This window comes from Oncorhynchus mykiss, chromosome 9, assembly GCF_057628025.1.
Source record: "Oncorhynchus mykiss isolate SJ-2025 chromosome 9, ASM5762802v1, whole genome shotgun sequence".
NCBI classification, from domain to species: Eukaryota; Metazoa; Chordata; class Actinopteri; order Salmoniformes; family Salmonidae; genus Oncorhynchus; species Oncorhynchus mykiss.
Window position 1 is genome coordinate 21,443,040 of NC_143030.1, and position 24,541 is coordinate 21,467,580.

General features: G+C 45.6%; 1 protein-coding gene and 1 long non-coding RNA gene across 3 annotated transcripts in view; one reads left to right on the plus strand and one right to left on the minus strand.

The window, feature by feature from the left end:
* Window positions 1-13,270: 13,270 nt before the first annotated feature.
* Window positions 13,271-24,541, plus strand: part of LOC149980833 (uncharacterized) — a 42,210-nt gene continuing 30,939 nt past the window's right edge. Inside the window, exon 1 of the long non-coding RNA XR_016483145.1 lies at window positions 13,271-13,392. This is a non-coding gene — a long non-coding RNA (uncharacterized LOC149980833). The remainder of the gene's footprint in view (window positions 13,393-24,541) is intronic.
* nlgn2a (neuroligin 2a) overlaps window positions 17,444-24,541 on the minus strand; it is a 265,221-nt gene continuing 258,123 nt past the window's right edge. For both annotated transcript variants that reach the window (XM_036987501.2, XM_036987502.2), the window contains exons 8-9: window positions 22,754-23,120; window positions 17,444-19,418 (exon numbers count right to left, since the gene is read on the minus strand). In XM_036987501.2, the coding sequence (XP_036843396.1) occupies window positions 18,590-19,418; window positions 22,754-23,120 (1,196 nt within the window). In that variant the 3' untranslated portion in view covers window positions 17,444-18,589. The remainder of the gene's footprint in view (window positions 19,419-22,753; window positions 23,121-24,541) is intronic.

A 24,541-nucleotide genomic window follows, 5' to 3' on the forward strand; every position in this document is an offset into this window, starting at 1 on the left:
GCTGAGCAGCAGCTCCTCCGCAAGCTCCGTTTTGTTTACGAGCGTTGGAGAAAATGCTGGTCGACTTCTAACTCATCAATCAAGTGCAAATCTGCCTCTCTCCCTCAAATTCACAAAACCTCGGGTGTTTTAACAGTTAGTCCCATTGAAATGAATAATACTTTCAAAACATTTTACTAAGATTTTTACACATCAGAATCACCTGAAGACAATTCCATTTTGAATGATTTTCTTGACAATTTGTAAACTCCTACCATTTAGTACAGAGAAGAGAGAGGAAATTGATCAACCTTTGCAGTTAGAGGAGATTATTCATTATATTACAGCCATGCAAAGTGGGAAATCCCCTGGCCTAAATGGCTACGCAATCGAGTTTTCTTCCAAACTGGCACCCCTCCTGCTTGAAATGTTTGAAAACGCCCTGGACCAGGGTGGTTTTACCCCAAACCCTGACAGAGGTGTCGATCACACTTTTGTTAAAACCTGGCACAGATGCATCTGAGTGTGCCTCATACAGACCGATCTCACGGTTAAATGCAGATGTAAAAATGTGAGTGAAATTGCACACCTCTCGAATAGTCTACTATGACAGACATCATCTCAAAGGCTCAGAAGGGGTCTATTAAGGGTCGTCACTCCTTTTCTAACATTCAACGTCTGCTTAATGTCATACACTCTCCTGCAGTAAATATCTCTTTAGATGCGGAGAAGGCATTTGACAGGGTAGAATGTGAATATTAATGCTCTGTACGGGGAAAATTTGGCTTTGGTGCAAACTTCATTTCCCGTGTCCAACTGTTGTACTCATCACCCAAGGCATCAGTACTTACAAATAAACTTTGTTCACAGTATTTCCCATTATCAAGGGCCAGACGCCAATAATGTCTAATGTCCCTTCTGTTATTTGCCCTGGCGATAGACACCCCTTTTATTATGCTAAAGGCCACACCCTCAATACGTGGTATCTACAGATGGGGACTGGAACACAACGTTTCCTTGTATGCAGATGACTTGTTTTTATACATCTCAGACCCTGAAGTGTGTGTCCCTGATATAGTAGACCTACTGCGTAGGTTTGGTGTGTTTTCTAGTTTTAAATTGAATTTCTCAAAGTTTTCCTATTAATGAATTAGTTTTACACATTCCACGGGAAACTATTCCATTTCCTATGTCCAAGTCTGGCTTTAAATATGTAGGGATCAATATCACCCGTACCATGTCTTCCCTCCATGAGGATAACTTTATTCCCCTGATAAGCAAACTTAAACTGGACTTTCAGAGATGGAGTATTCTCCATTTGACTTTAGCTAATAAATTGTGTCAAGATGAATGCATTGCCCAGATTTCTGTATTTGTTCCAATGTCTTCCTCTTTTTCTACCAAAGTCTTTGATCACTTTAGTGGATAAGTGTAACTTTTTTTTATGGGGCGGTGGGAGTCCAAGAATACGTAAAGCATTCCTCCAGAGAGAGAAAACACATAGAGGACTAGGCCTTCATAACTGTATGTATTATTAATGGACAGCGAATATACAAAAGATTGTTTACTGGCTTCGCACCCCAGTAACTGACTGGTGTCAACCAGAAGCCAACTCCTGTTTCTCTTCCTCTTCGTCAGCTGTAGTCACCTCCAATTTCCACTTACATCCAATCAAATTGTTGTCAATACTCTTAAAATGCTGGCTCAATTATGTGAACATTTTAAATTCTGTGATTTCTCTATTCAAGGTCCTATACAGTACATTCAGAAAGTATTCACACCCCTTCACTTTTTCCACATTTTGTTACTGTCACGACTTCCGCCAAGGTTGGCTCTCCTGCCCGTTCGGGCGGTGCTCGGCGGTCGTCGTCACCGTCCTACTAGCCACTACCGATCCCTTTTCGTGTATCTGTTGGTTTTGTCTGATTGGTTGCACCTGTGTGTTGTTTAGTTAGTGTCTGTATATAATGTAGGTTGTCCCACCCTTGTTTTGTGCGGGATTGTTTATGTTGTCATTCATTTTCGTCTATCGTGTTTTTGTGTTTCTTATTCTCCGGTTAGTCTGTTATCCTGTGTTTGGATAATTTCACCCTGTGTGTGTTTGGGTTGACCGTGTTTGTTTTTGTTCACCGGAGAATAAAACTTTATATCGCTATCTGCTCTCTGCGCCTGATTCCACCCACCTTGATTAGACGTGACATAATCCCGCACCACCATGGAATCAGCAGAGAGCAGATAGCGATATAAAGTTTTATTCTCCGGTGAACAAAAACATACATTTCCTAAAATAACTTCAGATATTTTTTCTGATCAATTAGTCTTCAAATTAATTAATTATTTACTTTACCTCAGGTTAGTCTCATTCCAAACGTCGTAAATTGTTGGTTATCTGCACGAACCCAGTCTTCACTATGAGTCGTCCATACATCAATTGTTTTAAATAATTTATTTATTACTAACTAAGTAATTCACAGAAATTCATAAACAAACAGTAAATGTGGTTACATGAAATGATAGGAGAATGTGCCCTAGTGGGCTAAACCGGCATGGCAGCTTGTTAGACAAAAGGGGAAGTGGGGGTCGACTAAGAAATCACTACAGAGTGATAATTATAACAATTGAAATGCTAATCCTTTGCGCATGAACACTCACTCATTCGGGAACAATTGCAATCAATCAATATATTTACGCTCAGTGTGTCGTCTTGATCGCTGGTGAAAAGTTAGTTTCTGTTGGAGAGTTTCGTCTTCTCTCTCTCTCTCTCTCTCTCTCTCTCTCTTTCTCTCTTTCTCTCGGTTAGAGGGGATAGTTCAGAGTGACATTCATTCATTTGGTATAGAATGAATGTTTCAGCGGTTGTCGTTCTTGTCTCGGAACTCTTTTGTCGACCTCATTACTTGGTGTTTGCTCTGACATGCACTGCCAACTGTGGGACCTTATATAGACAAGTGTGTAGGCAAGTTGTAGAAACATCTCACGGATTATCAATGGAAACAGGATGCACCTGATCTCAATTTCAAGTCTCATAGCAAATGGTCTGAATACTTAAAGATGAAGTCAGGAACTTTACATTGTTAACAAACTATAGTTTTGGCAAGTCGGTTAGGACATCTACTTTGTGCATGACACAAGTAATTTTTCCAACAATTGTTTACAGACAGATTATTTAACTTATAATTCACTGTATCACAATTCCATTGAGTCAGAAGTTTACATACACTAAGTTGACTGTGCCTTTAAACAGATTGGAAAATTCCAGAAAATGATGTCATGACATTAGAAGCTTCTGATAGGCTAATTGACATAATTTGAGTCAATTGGAGGTGTACCTGTGGATGTATTTCAAGGCCTACCTTCAAACTCAGTGCCTCTTTGCTTGACACCATGGGAAAATCAAAAGAAATCAACCTCTGAAAACAAATGGTGGACCTCCACAAGTCTGGTTCATCCTTGGGAGCAATTTACAAACGCCTGAAGGTACCACGTTCATCTGTACAAACAATAGTACGCAAGTATAAACACCATGGGACCACCCAGCCATCATACCGCTCAGGAAGGAGACGCGTTCTGTCTCCTAGAGACGGAAATCGTATTTTGGTGCAAAAAGTGCAAATCAACAACAGCAAAGGGCCTTATGAAGATCCTGGAGGAAACAGGCACAAAAGTATCTATATCCACAGTAAAATGAGTCCCATATCGACATAACCTGAAAGGAAGAAGGCACTGCTCCAAAACTGCCATAAAAAAGCCAGATTACGGTTTGCAACTGCACATGGGGACAAAGATCGTACTTTTTGGAGAAATGTCCTCTGGTCTGATGAAATAAAAGTAGAACTGTTTGGCCATAATGTTTGGAGGAAAAAGAGGGAGGCTTGCAAGTTGAAGAACACCATCCCAACCGTGAAGCACGGGGGTGGTAGCATCATGTTGTGGGGGTGCTTTGCTACAGGAGGGACTGGTGCACTTCACAAAATAGATGGCATCATGAGGCAGGAAATTTCTGTGGATACATTGAAGCAACATCTCAAGACATCAGTCAGGAAGTTAAAGCTTGGTCACAAATGGGTCTTCCAAATGGACAATGACCCCAAGCATACTTCCAAAGTTGTGGCAAAATGGTTTCAGGACGACAAAGTCAAGGTATTGGAGTGACCATCACAAAGCCCTGACCCCAATCCTATAGGAAATGTGTGGGCAGAACTGAAAAAGCGTGTGTGAGCAAAGAGGCCTACAAACCTGACTCAGTTACATCAGCTCTGTCAGGAGGAATGGGCCAACATTCACCCAACTTATTGTGGGAAGTTTGTGGAAGGCTTCCCAAAACGTTTGACCCAAGTTAAACAATTTAAAGGCAATGCTACCAAATACTAACTGAGTGTATGTACACTTCTGACCCACTGGGAATGTGATGAAAGAAATAAAAGCTGAAATAAATAATTCTCTCTACTATTATTCTGACATTTCACATTCTTAAAATAAAGTGGTGATCCTAACTGACCTAAGACAGGGAATTTTTACTCTGATTAAATGTCAGGAATTGTGAAAAACTGAGTTTAAATGCATTTGGCTAAGGTGTACGTAAAGTTCCGACTTCAACTGTATGTAAATAAGATATCTTTTTTAAATTTTTAATAAATACAAAAAATATCAACTATTTTTGCTTTGTCATTATGGGGTGTTGTGTGTAGATTGATGAGGAAAGTCAAGGGGTCTGAATACTTTCTGAATGCACTCTATGTAATAATCACCTCTTCCTTCCAGGCAAACTGGATGTATCTTTTAGGCTATGGCAGATGAATGGCACTACTAAGTTTACTGACCTTTTATATTGATGGCACCTATGCCAATTTCAATGACCTCACTATCAAATGTAATCTACCCCATTCAAATGTATTTACGTATTTCCAAATCTGACTCAAAGCCCCACCTTTCCAATTCTATCATCGGGTTAAAGGGATTCATCCCATATTTTTTAGATCACCATGTCCCTTGATAACCCATCATTCAATAAAATCTGATCTGAGTGGAAAAAGGAACTTGGTGGAGAGATCTGTGACAAAGTCTGTAATAGTGCCTGCCTTCGGGTAAATGGAAGCTCTTCTTGTGCCCGGCTCAGCCTTAGTTTAAGGTACTTCACTGTATCCATTCTAGTAAGGCCAGGTTGTCAAAATTCTACCCAAATATTGATGGTACATGTGACTGGTGTAAAAGCTCCTTGGCGGACTTGACTCACATGTTCTGGTCCCCGCTTGGCAGACTATTGGTCCACTATTATTGATTTAAAACCCTTTCTGAAGCATGTAACATAGAGTTGCAGCCTCGCGCAGAAATTGCTATTTTTGGAGAACCAGACAGCAATAGACCAACAGACAGCTAGATGTCATTGCCTTTGCCTCCATGTTGGCCCGCAGAAGGATTTTATTGGATTGGAAATCTATCAATCCTCCCTTAGGCTCAAAGATTTGATGCTGTTCCTCAAATTGGAATAAAATTAAGTATACCATTCAAGGGTAAACTCATTTTATTCCACCTGGGACCTGATGATATCCTATTTTGAGCAGCTCCAAACACTTCCTACAGATTTGTGCTCTTGGCCTCACCCACCCCTTGAGGTTACTACTATATACAGTAGGCCTAGAAGGGAGGTACACAAAATAAAACAACGCCATGCTGGTGGGAGGTAACTAAATAAAACAATGCCATGCTGGTGGGAGGTAACTAAATAAAACAATGCCATGCTGGTGGGTTGGTAACTAAATAAAACAATGCCATGCTGGTGGGTGGTAACTAAATAAAACAATGCCATGCTGGTGGGAGGTAACTAAATAAAACAATGCCATGCTGGTGGGTTGGTAACTAAATAAAACAATGCCATGCTGGTGGGTGGGTGGTAACTAAATAAAACAATGCCATGCTGGTGGGTGGTAACTAAATAAAACAATGCCATGCTGGTGGGTGGTAACTAAATACAACAATGCCATGCTGGTGGGTGGTAACTAAATAAAACAATGCCATGCTGGTGGGTGGTAACTAAATACAACAATGCCATGCTGGTGGGTGGGTGGTACCTAAATAAAACAATGCCATGCTGGTGGGTGGTAACTAAATAAAACAATGCCATGCTGGTGGGTGGTAACTAAATAAAACAATGCCATGCTGGTGGGTGGTAACTAAATACAACAATGCCATGCTGGTGGGTGGGTGGTAACTAAATAAAACAATGCCATGCTGGTGGGTGGTAACTAAATAAAACAATGCCATGCTGGTGGGAGGTAACTAAATAAAACAATGCCATGCTGGTGGGTGGTAACTAAATAAAACAATGCCATGCTGGTGGGTGGTAACTAAATAAAACAATGCCATGCTGGTGGGTGGTAACTAAATAAAACAATGCCATGCTGGTGGGTGGTAACTAAATAAAACAATGCCATGCTGGTGGGAGGTAACTAAATAAAACAATGCCATGCTGGTGGGTGGTAACTAAATAAAAACAATGCCATGCTGGTGGGAGGTAACTAAATAAAACAATGCCATGCTGGTGGGTGGTAACTAAATAAAACAATGCCATGCTGGTGGGTGGTAACTAAATAAAACAATGCCATGCTGGTGGAAGGTAACTAAATAAAACAATGCCATGCTGGTGGGTGGTAACTAAATAAAACAATGCCATGCTGGTGGGTGGTAACTAAATAAAACAATGCCATGCTGGTGGGTGGTAACTAAATAAAACAATGCCATGCTGGTGGGTGGCAACTAAATAAAACAATGCCATGCTGGTGGGTGGTAACTAAATAAAACAATGCCATAGTGGTGGGTGGCAACTAAATAAAACAATTCCATGCTGGTGGGTGGTAACTAAATAAAACAATGCCATGCTGGTGGGTGGTAACTAAATACAACAATGCCATGCTGTGGGTGGGTGGTAACTAAATAAAACAATGCCATGCTGGTGGGTGGTAACTAAATAAAACAATGCCATGCTGGTGGGTGGTAACTAAATAAAACAATGCCATGCTGGTGGGTGGGTGGTAACTAAATAAAACAATGCCATGCTGGTGGTGTCACACCCTGGTCAAAGTATTTTGTGTTTATCTTTATTTATTTGGTCAGGCCAGGGTGTGGCATGGGTTTTTGTATGTGGTGTGTATGTATGGGGATTGTAGCTAGTGGGGTGTTCTAGCTAAGTCTATGGCTGTCTGAAGTGGTTCTCAATCAGAGGCAGGTGTTTATCGTTGTCTCTGATTGGGAACCATATTTAGGCAGCCATATTCTTTGAGTTTGTCGTGGGTGATTGTCCTTAGTGTCCTGATGTCATTGTTCTGTGTTAGGTTACACAAGTATAGGCTGTTTCGGTTTTCGTTAAGTTTATTGTTTTGATAGTGTTTGTGTTTAGTGTGTTACTTCATTAAACATGGATTGCAATAGACACGCCGCATTTTGGTCCGACTCTCCTTCTCATCAAGAATACCGTTACAGAATCACCCACCACAAAGGGACCAAGCAGCGTGTCAACAGGCAGGAACAGCCCAAAGTGGAGTACAGTATGGACTATACTTCTTGGGAGGAGATAGACAGGTGGGCGGTCGACCCAGGGAGAGTGCCGGAGCCTGCCTGGGATTCGATGGAGCAGTGCGCGGAAGGATATAGGAGAATGGAGTTTGCGAAGCAAGCAAGGCGGCGCGGACGGAGGCCCCATAGTCAGCCCCAAAAATTTCTTGGGGGGGGGCTCAGGGAGAGTGTGGCAGAGTCAGGAGCCAGACCTGAGCCAACTCTCCCTGTTTATCGTGAGGAGCCAAGGAGGAGACCAGAACCAGAGCCGGTGTTGGAGGTGAGTGAAACAGAGACTGTGAAGGAGTTAATGGGGAAATTGGAGGAGAGAGAAATGAGGGAGTTGCTGTGTTGGTGTTTTAAACATGGAATTCGCCCGACGGAGCGTGTCGGGGATTTGATGGCACCTGGGTCAGCGCTCCATACTCGTCCTGAGGTGCGTGTTAGTCGGCTGGTGAAGATGGTGCCAGTCTCACGTACCAGGCCTCCTGTGCACCTCCCTAGCCTTGCACGTCCTGTGCCAGCACCGCTCTCAAGATCTCCAGTACGCCTTCACGGTCTAACCCATCCTGTGCCACCTCCACACCCCAGCCCTCCGGTAGCAGCTCCCCGCACCAGGCTTCCTGTGCGTGTCCTCGGCCCAGTACCACCAGTGCCAGCACCACGCATCAGGCCTACAGTGCGCCTCGCCTGTCCAGCGCTGTCGGAGCCCTCCTCCTCTCCAGCGCTGTTGGAGTCTCCCGCCTGTTTAGCGCTGTTAGAGCCTTCCTTCTCTACAGCGCTGCCGGAGTCTCCCGCCTGTTCAGAGCTGCCAGTTAGCATAGAGCTGCCAGTTAGCATAGAGCTGCCAGTTAGCATAGAGCTGCCAGTTAGCATAGAGCTGCCAGTTAGCATAGAGCTGCCAGTTAGCAAGGAGCTGCCAGTTTGCAAGGAGCTGCCAGTCTGCAAGGAGCTGCCAGTCTGCATAGAGCTGCCAGTCTGCAAGGAGCTGCCAGTCTGCAAGGAGCCGCCAGAGCTGCCTGTCTGCAGGATGCCGCCAAAGCTGCCAGTCTGCAAGGAGCCGCCAGAGCTGCCAGTCTGCAAGGAGCCGCCAGAGCTGCCAGTCTGCAAGGAGCCGCCAGAGCTGCCAGTCTGCAAGGAGCCGCCAGAGCTGCCAGTCTGCAAGGAGCCGCCAGAGCTGCCAGTCTGCAAGGAGCCGCCAGAGCTGCCAGTCTGCAAGGAGCCACCAGAGCTGCCAGTCTGCAAGGAGCCGCCAGAGCTGCCAGTCTGCAAGGAGCCGCCAGAGCCGCCAGTCAGCATGGAGCCGCCAGAGCCGCCAGTCAGCATGGAGCAGCCAGGGCCGCCAGTCAGCATGGAGCAGCCAGGGCCGCCAGTCAGCATGGAGCAGCCAGGGCCGCCAGTCAGCATGGAGCAGCCAGGGCCGCCAGTCAGCATGGAGCAGCCAGGGCCGCCAGTCAGCATGGAGCAGCCAGTCAGCATGGAGCAGCCAGAGCAGCCAGTCAGCATGGAGCAGCCAGAGCTGCCAGTCAGCATGGAGCAGCCAGTCAGCATGGAGCAGCCAGAGCTGCCAGTCAGCATGGAGCAGCCAGTCAGCATGGAGCAGCCAGAGCTGCCAGTCAGCATGGAGCAGCCAGTCAGCATGGAGCAGCCAGAGCTGCCAGTCATCATGGAGCAGCCAGTCAGCATGGAGCAGCCAGAGCTGCCAGTCGACCAGACTCTCCCAGATCTGCCAGTCGACCAGACTCTCCCAGATCTGCCAGTCGACCAGACTCTCCCAGATTTGCCAGTCGACCAGACTCTCCCAGATCTGCCAGTCGACCAGACTCTCCCAGATCTGCCAGTCGACCAGACTCTCCCAGATCTGCCAGTCGACCAGACTCTTCCAGATCTGCCAGTCGACCAGACTCTTCCAGATCTGCCAGTCGACCAGACTCTTCCAGATCTGCCAGTCGACCAGACTCTTCCAGATCTGCCAGTCGACCAGACTCTTCCAGATCTGCCAGTCGACCAGACTCTTCCAGATCTGCCAGTCGACCAGACTCTTCCAGATCTGCCGAAACCGCCAGCCAGCCAGGATCTGGTAGATTCATCAACCTGCCTGAGCTTCCTCTCACTCCTGAGCTTCCTCTCACTCCTGAGCTTCCCCTCAGTCCCGAGCTGCCTCAGTCCCGAGCTGCCCCTCAGTCCCGATCTGCTCCTCAGTCCAGTGGGGTTCTGGGTGAGGACTACTAAGCCATGGTCGGCGGCGAGGGTGGACTATCCAGGGACGCGAGGAGAAGGGACTAAGACATTGATTGAGTGGGGTCCACATCCCGCGCCGGAGCCGCCACCATGGACAGACGCCCACCCGGACCCTCCCTATTGTTATGAGGTGCGTTCGGGAGTCCGCACCTTAGGGGGGGGGTTCTGTCACACCCTGGTCAAAGTATTTTGTGTTTATCTTTATTTATTTGGTCAGGCCAGGGTGTGGCATGGGTTTTTGTATGTGGTGTGTATGTATGGGGATTGTAGCTAGTGGGGTGTTCTAGCTAAGTCTATGGCTGTCTGAAGTGGTTCTCAATCAGAGGCAGGTGTTTATCGTTGTCTCTGATTGGGAACCATATTTAGGCAGCCATATTCTTTGAGTTTGTCGTGGGTGATTGTCCTTAGTGTCCTGATGTCATTGTTCTGTGTTAGGTTACACAAGTATAGGCTGTTTCGGTTTTCGTTAAGTTTATTGTTTTGATAGTGTTTGTGTTTAGTGTGTTACTTCATTAAACATGGATTGCAATAGACACGCCGCATTTTGGTCCGACTCTCCTTCTCATCAAGAATACCGTTACAGGTGGGTGGTAACTAAATAAAACAATGCCATGCTGGTGGGTGGTAACTAAATAAAACAATGCCATGCTGGTGGGTGGTAACTAAATAAAACAATGCCATGCTGGTGGGAGGTAACTAAATAAAACAATGCCATGCTGGTGGGTGGTAACTAAATAAAACAATGCCATGCTGGTGGGTGGTAACTAAATAAAACAATGCCATGCTGGTGGGTGGTAACTAAATAAAACAATGCCATGCTGGTGGGGTGGTAACTAAATAAAACAATGCCATGCTGGTGGGTGGTAAATAAATAAAACAATGCCATGCTGGTGGGTGGTAACTAAATAAAACAATGCCATGCTGGTGGGTGGTAACTAAATAAAACAATGCCATGCTGGTGGGTGGTAACTAAATAAAACAATGCCATGCTGGTGGGTGGTAACTAAATAAAACAATGCCATGCTGGTGGGGTGGTAACTAAATAAAACAATGCCATGCTGGTGGGTGGTAAATAAATAAAACAATGCCATGCTGGTGGGTGGTAACTAAATAAAACAATGCCATGCTGGTGGAAGGTAACTAAATAAAACAATGCCATGCTGGTGGGAGGTAACTAAATAAAACAATGCCATGCTGGTGGGTGGTAACTAAATAAAACAATGCCATGATGGTGGGTGGGTGGTAACTAAATAAAACAATGCCATGCTGGTGGGTGGTAACTAAATAAAACAATGCCATGCTGGTGGGAGGTAACTAAATAAAACAATGCCATGCTGGTGGGAGGTAACTAAATAAAACAATGCCATGCTGGTGGGTGGTAACTAAATAAAACAATGCCATGCTGGTGGGTGGTAACTAAATAAAACAATGCCATGCAGGTGGGAGGTAACTAAATAAAACAATGCCATGCTGGTGGGTGGTAACTAAATAAAACAATGCCATGCTGGTGGGTGGTAACTAAATAAAACAATGCCATGCTGGTGGGTGGTAACTAAATAAAACAATGCCATGCTGGTGGGTGGTAACTAAATAAAACAATGCCATGCTGGTGGAAGGTAACTAAATAAAACAATGCCATGCTGGTGGGAGGTAACTAAATAAAACAATGCCATGCTGGTGGGTGGTAACTAAATAAAACAATGCCATGCTGGTGGGGTGGTAACTAAATAAAACAATGCCATGCTGGTGGGTGGTAACTAAATAAAACAATGCCATGCTGGTGGGTGGTAACTAAATAAAACAATGCCATGCTGGTGGGGTGGTAACTAAATAAAACAATGCCATGCTGGTGGGTGGTAACTAAATAAAACAATGCCATGCTGGTGGGTGGTAACGTGCAAATAAAACCCAGCCCTGAAAAGAAACGTTGTCTGAAAAGTATTAGCACGTCATCTCAAAGGGGAAACACTTTCACACTTCGGATTTCCCACTTCAAACCCATATCATACTTTGACTAAAACAATGTTTTATTGGCTTAAATCATTGCAACATCATGGGTAAACTCTGGGGATTGTCTTTCAGCTGGAAAAAGTGCATTTTTGCTTTTGTGGGGCTTTAATGGAAGAAGCAGTCTTCTGAATGAAGTTGAGGGGGTGCATTAGGTAAATGAAGAGACGTACGCGACAGCCTGGCTATGGACGTCTTTATGCGCCTCGCATCAGAATCACAGCATACAGTGTGTCATAACTAAACAGAAATATCATCACCTTGTTTATATACTTTGATTTTACCTGTTTAATAATGCTCTTTTTTGAAATGAATTTTTAACATGTTTTCTTCATCTCAAGTCTTGGGTTTCTTAATTCAATAAAGAAATGTAAAAGAAGACAACAGGTGCAAATGTTGCTATGCAGGCCGAACTGACACCCAACTCTGAATGTTTCCCAGGGTTATTGGTCATGTGCTTCAGTGTACCTGGACTCAGGCACATCGACCAGAACATATACAAACCTTTCTTTGTTTTGAAGGTCAACCATGACACGTAGTCACAAGCGAGGCAGGAAGTTCACCTACATGAAACATTGTTACGTACTGCCCCTTTTATTTCGGGTGTTTTTCAAACAGAGCACCGCTCCGGCAAATCTATAAAACTATGATAACTGCTTTATAATCATTTAACAACTGATTTATCATTGAAAATCAACACACCGTCAACCAAATTGGTTTAGGACCAAAAATAATGACTCTAATCGTGGTCTGAGTGCGAGGAATAATACATTAAAATCCAATATGGATTTTTTTTTTGGGGGGGGGGGGTCGGTTCAATTGTTTGAAAGTCATCTTAAACTAACACTAGATATCTGCTCCCTCTGTGTCAGTCCAAACCAAGGCTACAACAAAATGGAGTACACACCTAACGCATACACAACACATTAGCTATCCTAACACATGCTCTCACTTATACACTCACAACCGTCTGGCCACTAGGCGTGCAGTGGCTAAAGCAACTCATTCCCACCACACCTCTCCACCTGGAAGGCAAGTGTAGCTGTACCAATAGCTTATGATGAGGTCATGTAGCACAACCTACATGAACAGGACACCTACACACATTGTACGTAACGCAGTGTATACAGGGGCACATGTGACCCACCCGCAGTATGTGATTTCCCATGAGGATAAGAGGTAGCCTGCTCCCAGACCTGTTTGTTCTGTCTAGTCAACTCCTAGTCGTGACAATGACTGTATTAGTTGGTAAGAGGGCAAAACCAGATCTGGGACTAGGCTAGATCAGAGGCATCTTAGGTTACGTAAAGCCCTCGTTTCTCTATCCCCCTGTGATTTTGGGGCTACGCTACAATACGGAAGTCAACAGGGAGTGAATATCCGGACTCCAGAAGTCACAAGGTTGTTTTTAAAGGTGCACTCTGTAACTTTAATTTCCGGTAAAAGTGTCCCTGCATTGTAGTTGCCATAGGGGGAAGTGGGAACGACAGATTCTGTCTTTAAGGTATCCTGCATCATCGTACAGATATGCTGGTGTGGTAGACAGCTAACAAAGGCCTGCAGTTATCATTGTCCCATTTGAATGTGGGAGAGAGACCATATAAACAACAGCACAGGGTAAGAATGCGTCAGTATCCCTGCTACAGTGTTTGCTTAGTGCTTTCACAGGTTTTAGCAGTCAAGATGCTACATAGACAACTCTATGACTTTGTTCTGAATGTCCATTGTCTACCCACTTCTGCACAACTTGGTTACATCCTGCACTGACAACACGGGGCTAATAGAACTAGAATCTGAATATATTCAAATGGGGTACAGTGAAGGTACAATACTAGCTGGTGGCCCCTTGTCAACTTGCACCTGTTGTCTCTGGTGTTGTCACAAAGTCATTTCATTCACTCGAAAAAACAAACAAGAAACGTTATATTTACAAATATTTCTGCCTGTTTGTTTGTTCTTACACTTAAAAATGTACAGTTTTGCGCCTCTTTTTTGACGTGTCTCTATGTCGCGCAACAATGTATTCCTCCACATTCCGAATGTTCAGAGAATGACAGGTACGTTGTTATGGTGATTGTGTGTCACCATGGCGCCCTCTCGTGTGTAAACCTATAAAATAGTCGAGGAAAAGAACAGAAAAAAATAAATAGCTTCTGTCTACTGGCTGAAGTTCTGTTTTGTTGTAGTTGTAGTAGTTTCCTCTGCGACATCACATGAATGAGTATAAAATATTTCACTAGAATATAATGGCACAGCGACTCTTCATAGGACAGACTCCGATTGCTCCCATCGATGAAATAAGTCTGTCCACTGTCCCAGTTGGCCAGTTACATCTCACAACCTTTCCCCTTTGTTTAAGGTTGTGATGATGACTTGGATGCTTTGAGTCTCTCTCCCAGGTTTCTTCTTCTAGTCCAAGAACACAGCTTGTGTTAAGTCTTCTCTAGCTCCCACTGACCACAACCCCAGTCCAGTCTATGTTACAGTATATTGTGCAGCTGATCATTTCCCCACCACACACTGTCTCTCTCAGTAGGCTAACACAGTCTGACTCTACCACTGTGTTCTCTCACATTCTCCCCTCAACTTCCATAATCCTCAAGTATTAATGAAATAGAAACCAAATAAAAAATCACAAGCATAGACACAACATGGTCGCTAACGGTTTCCCATAGAGGATACAGTGCACTGTGGGTTCACACTCACAGCTCTACAGTTCTGTTCAGTGGGATTAATCATATTAACCCGTCGGCCCCCTCTACTGGCCATATTAGAGCATTACAGCCGGGGACGTTCTCTATAGACTTTCCCTCGACTTTTATGTGTTTTTCCCTGTTAAAAAAAAGAAAGAAAAACTAAAACCCAGCAACAACTGATCACTTTGTTGCCTCTTGGTCTAAGGTCCTCTCCCAACTTTGTTATCAAAGACCATGGCCTGGCTGACAGACCCCCAGTCTTGCTCAGTGTGCTTAGAGTTACATATACAGCAGTAGAGCTAAGGGGTTGTGGGAGCAACAGAGTCAGCAGGGTGAGGGGTCAGGGATTAAGGGTCAGGAGATGCAGGGTTGAATGACTGTACACAGCAGAGTTATGAGTTTAAAAGTATGTGAGTTCTACTCAACTCTTCACATTCATGTAGCTATTAGCTATTACGCCTAGTTAGTTAAATGTTGGTGTTTACTGGTGGAGGAAAGGAGAAAGGGATAGGGAAAATATAATGTGTGTGTGTAAGCAGTTGGAGAAATGTTATTTTGGAGTACGGTTCGCATCATGGGGATGAGCCTCTGAGTTGAGATGTCTGTCTCTCTCATTCTCTCTCTCCTCTCTCCCTCTCTGTCTCCCTCCATCATTCTCCATGCACTCTAATTACCCATGCCCCGGTGAAGCTGTGCTGTCATGTACGTACGCACGCACGCACGCACGCACGCACGCACGCACGCACGCACGCACGCACACACACTCACACACACACACACACACACACACACACACACACACACACACACACACACACACACACACACACACACACACACACACACACACACACACACACACACACACACACACACACACACACACACACACACACACACACACACATCAAACAGAATATGCATGTGCTGGAAATAGAGGTGAAGATAGGACAGAATGTGTGAAAGAAGGAGGGAGAGTGAGAACTGCCCGTCCTTTTCTTTCCTTCCTACTAACAGAATTAGGAAAGTAACATTCTATGAGCCTCCAAGACTTGAGTACCCTATCTCTTCCATATCTCTACCTGCAGCACCCTATCCCCTACATAGTACACTTCTTTAGACCAGAGCATAATGGACACCAATACCTCTAGGGCACCCTATCCCTATAGTACACTTCTTTAGACCAGAGCATAATGGACACCAATACCTCTAGGGCACCCTATCCCTATAGTACACTTCTTTAGACCAGAGCATAATGGACACCAATACCTCTAGGGCACCCTATCCGCTACATAGTACACTTCTTTAGACCAGAGCATAATGGACACCAATACCTCTAGGGCACCCTATCCCCTACATAGTACACTTCTTTAGACCAGAGCATAATGGACACCAATACCTCTAGGGCACCCTATCCCCTACATAATACATTTCTTTAGACCAGAGCATAATGGACACCAATACCTCTAGGGCACCCTATCCCCTACATAGTACACTTCTTTAGACCAGAGCATAATGGACACCAATACCTCTAGGGAACCCTATCCCCTACATAGTACACTTCTTTTGACCAGAGCATAATGGACACCAATACCTCTAGGGCACCCTATCCCCTACATAGTACACTTCTTTTGACCAGAGCATAATGGACACCAATACCTCTAGGGCACCCTATCCCCTACATAGTACACTTCTTTAGACCAGAGCATAATGGACACCAATACCTCTAGGGCACCCTATCCCCTACATAGTACACTTCTTTTGACCAGAGCATAATGGACACCAATACCTCTAGGGCACCCTATCCCTATAGTACACTTCTTTAGACCAGAGCATAATGGACACCAATACCTCTAGGGCACCCTATCCCCTACATAGTACACTTCTTTTGACCAGAGCATAATGGACACCAATACCTCTAGGGCACCCTATCCCCTACATAGTACACTTCTTTAGACCAGAGCATAATGGACACCAATACCTCTAGGGCACCCTATCCCCTACATAGTACACTTCTTTAGACCAGAGCATAATGGACACCAATACCTCTAGGGCACCCTATCCCCTACATAGTACACTTCTTTTGACCAGAGCATAATGGACACCAATACCTCTAGGGCACCCTATCCCCTACATAGTACACTTCTTTAGACCAGAGCATAATGGACACCAATACCTCTAGGGCACCCTATCCCCTACATAGTACACTTCTTTAGACCAGAGCATAATGGACACCAATACCTCTAGGGCACCCTATCCCCTACATAGTACACTTTTTTAGACCAGAGCATAATGGACACCAATACCTCTAGGGCACCCTATCCCCTACATAGTACACTTCTTTAGACCAGAGCATAATGGACACCAATACCTCTAGGGCACCCTATCCCCTACATAGTACACTTCTTTTGACCAGAGCATAATGGACACCAATACCTCTAGGGCACCCTATCCCCTACATAGTACACTTCTTTAGACCAGAGCATAATGGACACCAATACCTCTAGAAATGTGTCCAAAACAACACACTAATGCCTATAAGGCACTACTTTTTTGCCTGACTGGCCAGAAGTAGTGCACTAGGGAATAGGATGCCATTTCAGTGGCAGATTATGGCTTCCATGCCTGCCATAATGACTCACAGAGAGACAGGGGCCCAGGGCTCAGTGGATGGCCTGGTTATTACGAGACAAAGACAGAGCTGCTAGAGTGGCACCAATATCTCACATTACATAAGAGGGGCCCTCAGGGGCCCTGGCCTGATGACAGCAGAGCAGGGAGAGAGGGGTCTCTGTGTGACTGATATGTGGTCGCTTTGGTTTGCACCTGCTTTGTATGAAATGTGTTGTAAGAATAAAGGTTGTTTTGATTTACTGGGGTAGTTGATTTGTTTGGGGTAGCATGTGATCTATGGTGCAATAGTAGACAGTAAGCAATGAACATGGGAGATGGTGATGATACGCAATGTGTTGTATATTCAAGGTGTATGATCATTATTTTATTCATGTTTGTTCCAGTCAGGTTCTTCTTGTTGTAAAGGATAATTGTGCAAATCAAAGAAGCATCCGTGCAGTTTTTTTTAATTGCCTCCATTTTTTGTTTTTGAAGAATAAAATAGGAAGAAAAAGCGATAGAAATGGTTTAAAACAGGAGAAGTGTGGAAACATTGACTATCCAGTGTCCTTCCCCCATCATCATTTAAAAAAATAATTCATGCATAGATCCCCCACTGAGAAAGCCATTTATATATCTTCTTCTTTGTACACATTTATATATAACTATATATCTATATACTTAAAATTCTTTCCACAAAAAAAATAAGAACTGAAAGCAACAATCAAACAATCAAAGAAAAAAGCACACAAGATAGGCCAAATTGGCACTTTTCATGAACACAGTCAGTAGGCTATCTTGATACAGCTCCACACTCTTGATTCTCTCTCAGTTCCCTCCTATGGGAAAACAACACAGTACTTGGCACCAAGAATGCTGGTAGAAAGACGATATCAGAATATCAATATTTTCATGATAGATGCTAACTGTATGTACTGTACGCCTTGTATGAAAAAGACTCCCAACAATTCCTAAGGGTGGGCTGAGGGGTTCATTTGAGGGGGGTTTAGAACTACAGAGGGAAAGAGATGGACGTAGAAAAGGGAAAACACTATATCAAGTAAGCAGATGACATGAGTAGAGAGATAGAGGTTTTCCAATATATCAGAGGTCACTTTACCCAACACCCCAAAAAACTATCTCCAGCCCTATTACAGCACAGAAACAGATAAAAAAGGGGGATGAAAAAACAACAAAATGAAAAGCACAGTAAGAGGATTGTCCTCTGGCAAGGTCTGGGGGCTGTCAGAGTCAGAGAATACGAGACCCCATCAAAATAGTTTCTAAATGTCTCAATGTCCCCCCTTAACATCTGCTGCCCCTGCAGTTCAGCTGCACTTCCACTTAACCTCAACAGGTGGCACTGTAGGAAGTACACAGCATCAGGGCAGCAGGCTGACGGTTGGAGAAACAGAGAGTAAGAGAGAGAGAGAGATATCCATACAGAGGGAGCCAGAGAGCGTAGTAGTTGGTCCACCGGTCCCCCAGGGGGAGCTCTAGCTTTACTATACGCGTGTGGTGGAGTGGGGGTGGGGCAGGGTGTTGTTGTGGCCGGTGCTGGGGAAGGTATTGAAGGGGTGGAGGGGCTGCATGCCGGTGATGGTGCTGGGGATCATAGTGATGGTGTTGGGGGTCATGAGGGGCACATCGTCCGGGGCCCTCCGCAGGGCCAGAGTGTAGTCGGGCGGGCAGGCGGGCCGCAGGATGTCGTGGGGCCGGAGGGGCTCCATGTCGTGGTGCGGGTCATGCTCCGAGTGCTTCATCTGCAGGGACATGATCTCTTCCTCCTGGCTGTGCGCCAGGTCGTTGGCGGGCCCGCCGTGGCGCTGCGGGGAGAGCCGGTGGCGCCTCATCTCCTGCCGCTTGTCCCGCTTGTAGTAGAGCGCGGCGAATGCCAGGATGTTGAGGAAGAGTAGCGACGCCCCCACCGCCACTGTCACCGACAGCTCTGTGGAATAATCCCGTGTGTCACCGGGGAAGAGGTCCAGTCTGGGCCGCTCTGATCCGTAGGGCTCCACGGGGTCAGGGAATGTGGGGTAGGGGTGGCCTGTGGTGCGGGGTTTGGGCTTCCAGGGGACCCCGGGGGGGCGGGTGCTGCCTGGAGGTAGCCTGGTGGTGGGGGGGAATTCGTCATGGAGGGAATGTAGGTGAGGGACCAGCTCCAGCCAGAAAGCCACCTTGTTGGCTCGGTAGTTGTCCCTGACGCGGGGCTTCAGACCGATGTGGAGGTACTGCTTGTCCTTGGAGTTGAACTTGGTCCAGATGACCTCCTCGAAGCGGTTGGGCTTGGTGTGGATGAACTTGGTGTCCTGAGGCACCGGCAGGTTGGGGTCCCTGGAGGAGAAATGAATACCAATCTCATTTAAATTATTTAAATCAAAGGTATTCCAAAGTTATTACACACAGACACTATATAGTATATTTCCCTGTTAAACAACCTCTTGAATTTGAGATTAAAACATGAAAAAAAATACCTCAAAATCGCAATACATTTCATAGCTTCATACATACAGTTCAAGTCGGAAGTTTACAAACACCTTAGCCAAATATATTTAAACTCAGTTTTTCACAATTCCTGACATTTAATCCTAGTAAAAATTCCCTGTTTTCGGTCAGTTAAGATCACCATGTCACGCCCTGACCATAGGGAGCCTTGTTATTCTCTATTTTGGTTAGGTCGGGGTGTGACTGGGGGGGGGGGGGTCCCCGGTCCCGGTACGTCCTGTGCCTGCTCCTCGCATTCGCCCTGAAGTGTGCCGGCCCCCAGTGTCTTGTTATTCTCTATTTTGGTTAGGTCGGGTGTGACTAGGGGGGGTGTTCCTATCTAGGTTAATTATTTCTATGTCGGCCTGGTATGGTTCCCAATCAGAGACAGCTGTTTATCGTTGTCTCTGATTGGGGATCATATTGAGGCAGCCATTTCCCCACTGGTTTTTGTGGGATCTTGTTTGTGTGTAGTTGTCTGTGAGCACTCCATGACTTCATGTTTCCTTTGCTGTTTTTGTAAGTTTCCTTTATTAAACATGTGGAACCCAAATCACGCTGCACGTTGGGCTGAGTATATTTCCAGTTCGTACGACGATCGTGACAGAAGATCCCACCACAACAGGACCAAGCAGCGTGCCCGGGAAGAGAAGGTATCTTGGGCTTGGGAGGTGATAAAGGAGGAGAAGACATCATGGACTTGGGAGGAAATTATGGCTGGAGACGAAAGCCTTCCATGGAAGCAGATGCAGGGAGAGAAGGGAGGACAGAGACAACGCCGGGGTTCGCAGCCACAGAGTAAGCCCAAAAGTTAGCCCTAGTTATTTTGGGGGCGGGGGCATCGACTGACTGGTCCATTGGGACAAAGCTCTTAAAAGAAAGGGAGTAAAAGGAGAATGGACTCTACCTACATGTGTATTTATCCTACTGTTTTTACCAAACAAATGCCACCACGGGGTGGTCGGCAGAGCCGAGGAATGAGCCAGAGACCGTCAGGGAGTCGAAGGAGGAACTCAACAAAAGATTCCGGAGAGAGGTGGTGGCGATGAGAGGGCTGCAGAGCGGGCGTGCTGAGGAGCGTGACACCAGTCCGGTGTCATCTGCACCAGTTTCACACATCTGGCCTACAGTGCGCCTCCCCAGTCCGGTACGTCCTGTGTCTCCTCCACGCACTCGCCCTAAAGTGTGTTTCACCGTTCTGGTACGATTTGTGCCGGCTCTACGCACCAGGTCTCCAGTGCGCCTCCACAGCCCAGTACGTCCTGTGCCTCCTCCTCGCACTCTCCCTGATGTGCGTGTCCCCAGTCCGGTACGTCCTGTGCCTGCTCCTCTCACTCTCCCTGATGTGCATGTCCCCAGTCCGGTACGTCCTGTGCCTGCTCCTCTCACTCTCCCTGATGTGCGTGTCCCCAGTCCGGTACGTCCTGTGCCTGCTCCTCTCACTCTCCCTGATGTGCGTGTCCCCAGTCCGGTACGTCCTGTGCCTGCTCCTCTCACTCTCCCTGATGTGCGTGTCCCCAGTCCGGTACGTCCTGTGCCTGTTCCTCTCACTCTCCCTCAAGTGCGTGTCCCCGGTCCCGGTACGTCCTGTGCCTGCTCCTCGCATTCGCCCTGAAGTGTGCCGGCCCCCAGTGTCTTGTTATTCTCTATTTTGGTTAGGTCGGGTGTGACTAGGGGGGGTGTTCCTATCTAGGTTAATTATTTCTATGTTGGCCTGATATGATTCCCAATAAGAGGCAGCTGTTTATCGTTGTCTCTGCTTGGGGATCATATTTAGGCAGCCATTTCCCCACTGGTTTTTGTGGGATCTTGTTTGTGTGTAGTTGCCTGTGAGCACTCCATGACTTCATGTTTCCTTTGCTGCTTATTGCTCTGTATATAGTATGATACACTTGTTCTGGCTGGAAATCATAGACTTAGGGCTCGATTCAATCCGTATCGCTGAAGTTCAGCGGTATAGTGCAATTTACATTTAAAGGCTAAATTCCTGCCTAGCGGAGACTGCATTCACCCCTTAAGGTTGATGTCCACGTCCCCATAAATTGGATGCGTCTCAATCCACCACATTTTGCACTTTCGCATCTGCGGTGAAAGGTGACAGAGCTAGAGTGGTGTATGTCAGACCATGAGACATCTGAGGTGAAAGGTGACAGAGCTAGAGTGGTGTATGTCAGACCATGAGACATCTGAGGTGAAAGGTGACAGAGCTAGAGTGGTGTATGTCAGACCATGAGACATCTGGGGTGAAAGGTGACAGAGCTAGAGTGGTGTATGTCAGACCATGAGACATCTGAGGTGAAAGGTGACAGAGCTAGAGTGGTGTATGTCAGACCATGAGACATCTGGGGTGAAAGGTGACAGAGCTAGAGCGGTGTATGTCAGACCATGAGACATCTGAGGTGAAAGGTGACAGAGCTAGAGTGGTGTATGTCAGACCATGAGACATCTGGGGTGAAAGGTGACAGAGCTAGAGTGGTGTATGTCAGACCATGAGACATCTGGGGTGAAAGGTGACAGAGCTGTAGTGGTGTATGTCAGACCATGAGACATCTGGAAATCGGTCTTATCACAAAATCATTTGTAGTGTAGTGTTTACTCTCTGACGGACGCCCACAGGCCTCACAAGACTCGTCTGAAGGTCCCCCGGCACCAGTTGAATAAAATGTATGGAAGTACATATGGAGACTGTTTAGTGCCAAAAATAGGGGGTTAAACACATGTAAAAACAAATAACAAATGTTTCCTGATCTTGGGGACTATCTGTTGTTTCATGTAGTGAATATTTTATTCAGTGTGTTTGTTTGGGCTAAGAGCAGTAAGGACTATCTGTTATTCAATGCGTTTGTTTGGGCTAAGAGCAGTAAGGCCCAACATTATTTTTCATCAAATTTTTGGGATACTTCAAAAATCGAAATCCTTGGTATGACCTTCTTAAAACAATTCCATATAGCTTAGTGGAACCCCCCTGGCTTAGACAGGGCTTAGACAGGGCTTAGATTCTCATAGGTTAGCTGCAGTTTGGCTCAATCGGAAATAACCTTTAAATTTCAAGCGCATTATAGTGCTGAATTTTGGCGATACGGTTTGAATTGAGCCCTAAATTAAATAGTCCTCAAGAGCAGAGAGAGCAAACCAAACAAAGCCCCATTCTTTCCACCTTCTACCCTCTACCGTTCACTACCTACCCCGTCTTAGCAAAGTTTGTCCAGTACGTCATGACTACAGCACTGAGCATGACATCATTCTTAGAGAAGTTGCAGGGGAAAAGGTCGGTGGCTCCGATCATGGGAACCCCGAACACGTAGGGGATCTCATCCCCGTGGGCTGCGTCCGCCCACTCCGGCCGCGTCTCCGTCTGACAGTGGTGGTAGAAGGTGTAGAAGTAAACAGGAGATTGGAACTCGGCGTGCAGTTTGGCCGTGGCCACCGCTGGCGCCACCCACTGGTGGTCCGTGAACAGGGCGAGGAGGGTTTTTCTCCTCATGTCTCCGTTGTCACGGTCGGCCCAGTCAGTGTACATGAACTTAATGGTCTCTCTCAGGATGTCCTTACCTAGAGGGGAGGAGTGGGAGGAGGGTGGTGGGAGGAGAGGGACAGTGGGGAGAGGGGAGGGTGGGAGGTTGGACACAAGAGAGAGTGACAATTCAAGAGAGGGAAGTTGAGAAAGAGAGATACAGACGGAGCCAGAAGATGAGCGAAAAGGAGAGAGTGAGGGAAAGAGAAATAGAGATAGAAAGGGAGAGAGTGAGGGAAAGATAAATAAAGAGTATAGAAAGGGAGAGAGTGAGGGATAGAGAAATAGAGATAGAGAGTATAGAAAGGGAGAGAGTGAGGGAAAGAGAAATAAAGAGTATAGAAAGGGAGAGAGTGAGGGAAAGAGAAATAGAGATAGAGAGTATAGAAAGGGAGAGAGTGAGGGAAAGAGAAATAAAGAGTATAGAAAGGGAGAGTGTGAGCGAAAGAGAAATAGAGATAGAGAGTATAGAAAGGGAGAGAGTGAGGGAAAGAGAAATAGAGAGTATAGAAAGGGAGAGTGTGAGGGATAGAGAAATAGAGATAGAGAGTATAGAAAGGGAGAGAGTGAGGGAAAGATAAATAAAGAGTATAGAAAGGGAGAGTGTGAGGGAAAGAGAAATAGAGATAGAGAGTATAGAAAGGGAGAGAGTGAGGGAAAGAGAAATAGAGAGTATAGAAAGGGAGAGAGTGAGGGAAAGAGAAATAGAGATAGAGAGTATAGAAAGGGAGAGAGTGAGGGAAAGATAAATAAAGAGTATAGAAAGGGAGAGAGTGAGGGAAAGAGAAATAGAGATAGAGAGTATAGAAAGGGAGAGAGTGAGGGAAAGATAAATAAAGAGTATAGAAAGGGAGAGAGTGAGGGAAAGAGAAATAGAGATAGAGAGTATAGAAAGGGAGAGAGTGAGGGAAAGAGAAATAGAGAGTATAGAAAGGGAGAGAGTGAGGGAAAGAGAAATAGAGTATAGAGAGTATAGAAAGGGAGAGAGTGAGGGAAAGAGAAATAGAGAGTATAGAAAGGGAGAGAGTGAGGGAAAGAGAAATAGAGATAGAAAGGGAGAGAGTGAGGGAAAGAGAAATAGAGATAGAGAGTATAGAAAGGGAGAGTGTGAGGGAAAGATAAATAAAGAGTATAGAAAGGGAGAGAGTGAGGGAAAGAGAAATAGAGAGTATAGAAAGGGAGAGAGTGAGGGAAAGAGAAATAGAGATAGAAAGGGAGAGAGTGAGGGAAAGAGAAATAGAGATAGAGAGTATAGAAAGGGAGAGTGTGAGGGAAAGATAAATAAAGAGTATAGAAAGGGAGAGAGTGAGGGAAAGATAAATAGAGATAGAGAGTATAGAAAGGGAGAGAGTGAGGGAAAGAGAAATAGAGATAGAGAGTATAGAAAGGGAGAGAGTGAGGGAAAGAGAAATAGAGAGTATAGAAAGGGAGAGAGTGAGGGAAAGAGAAATAGAGATAG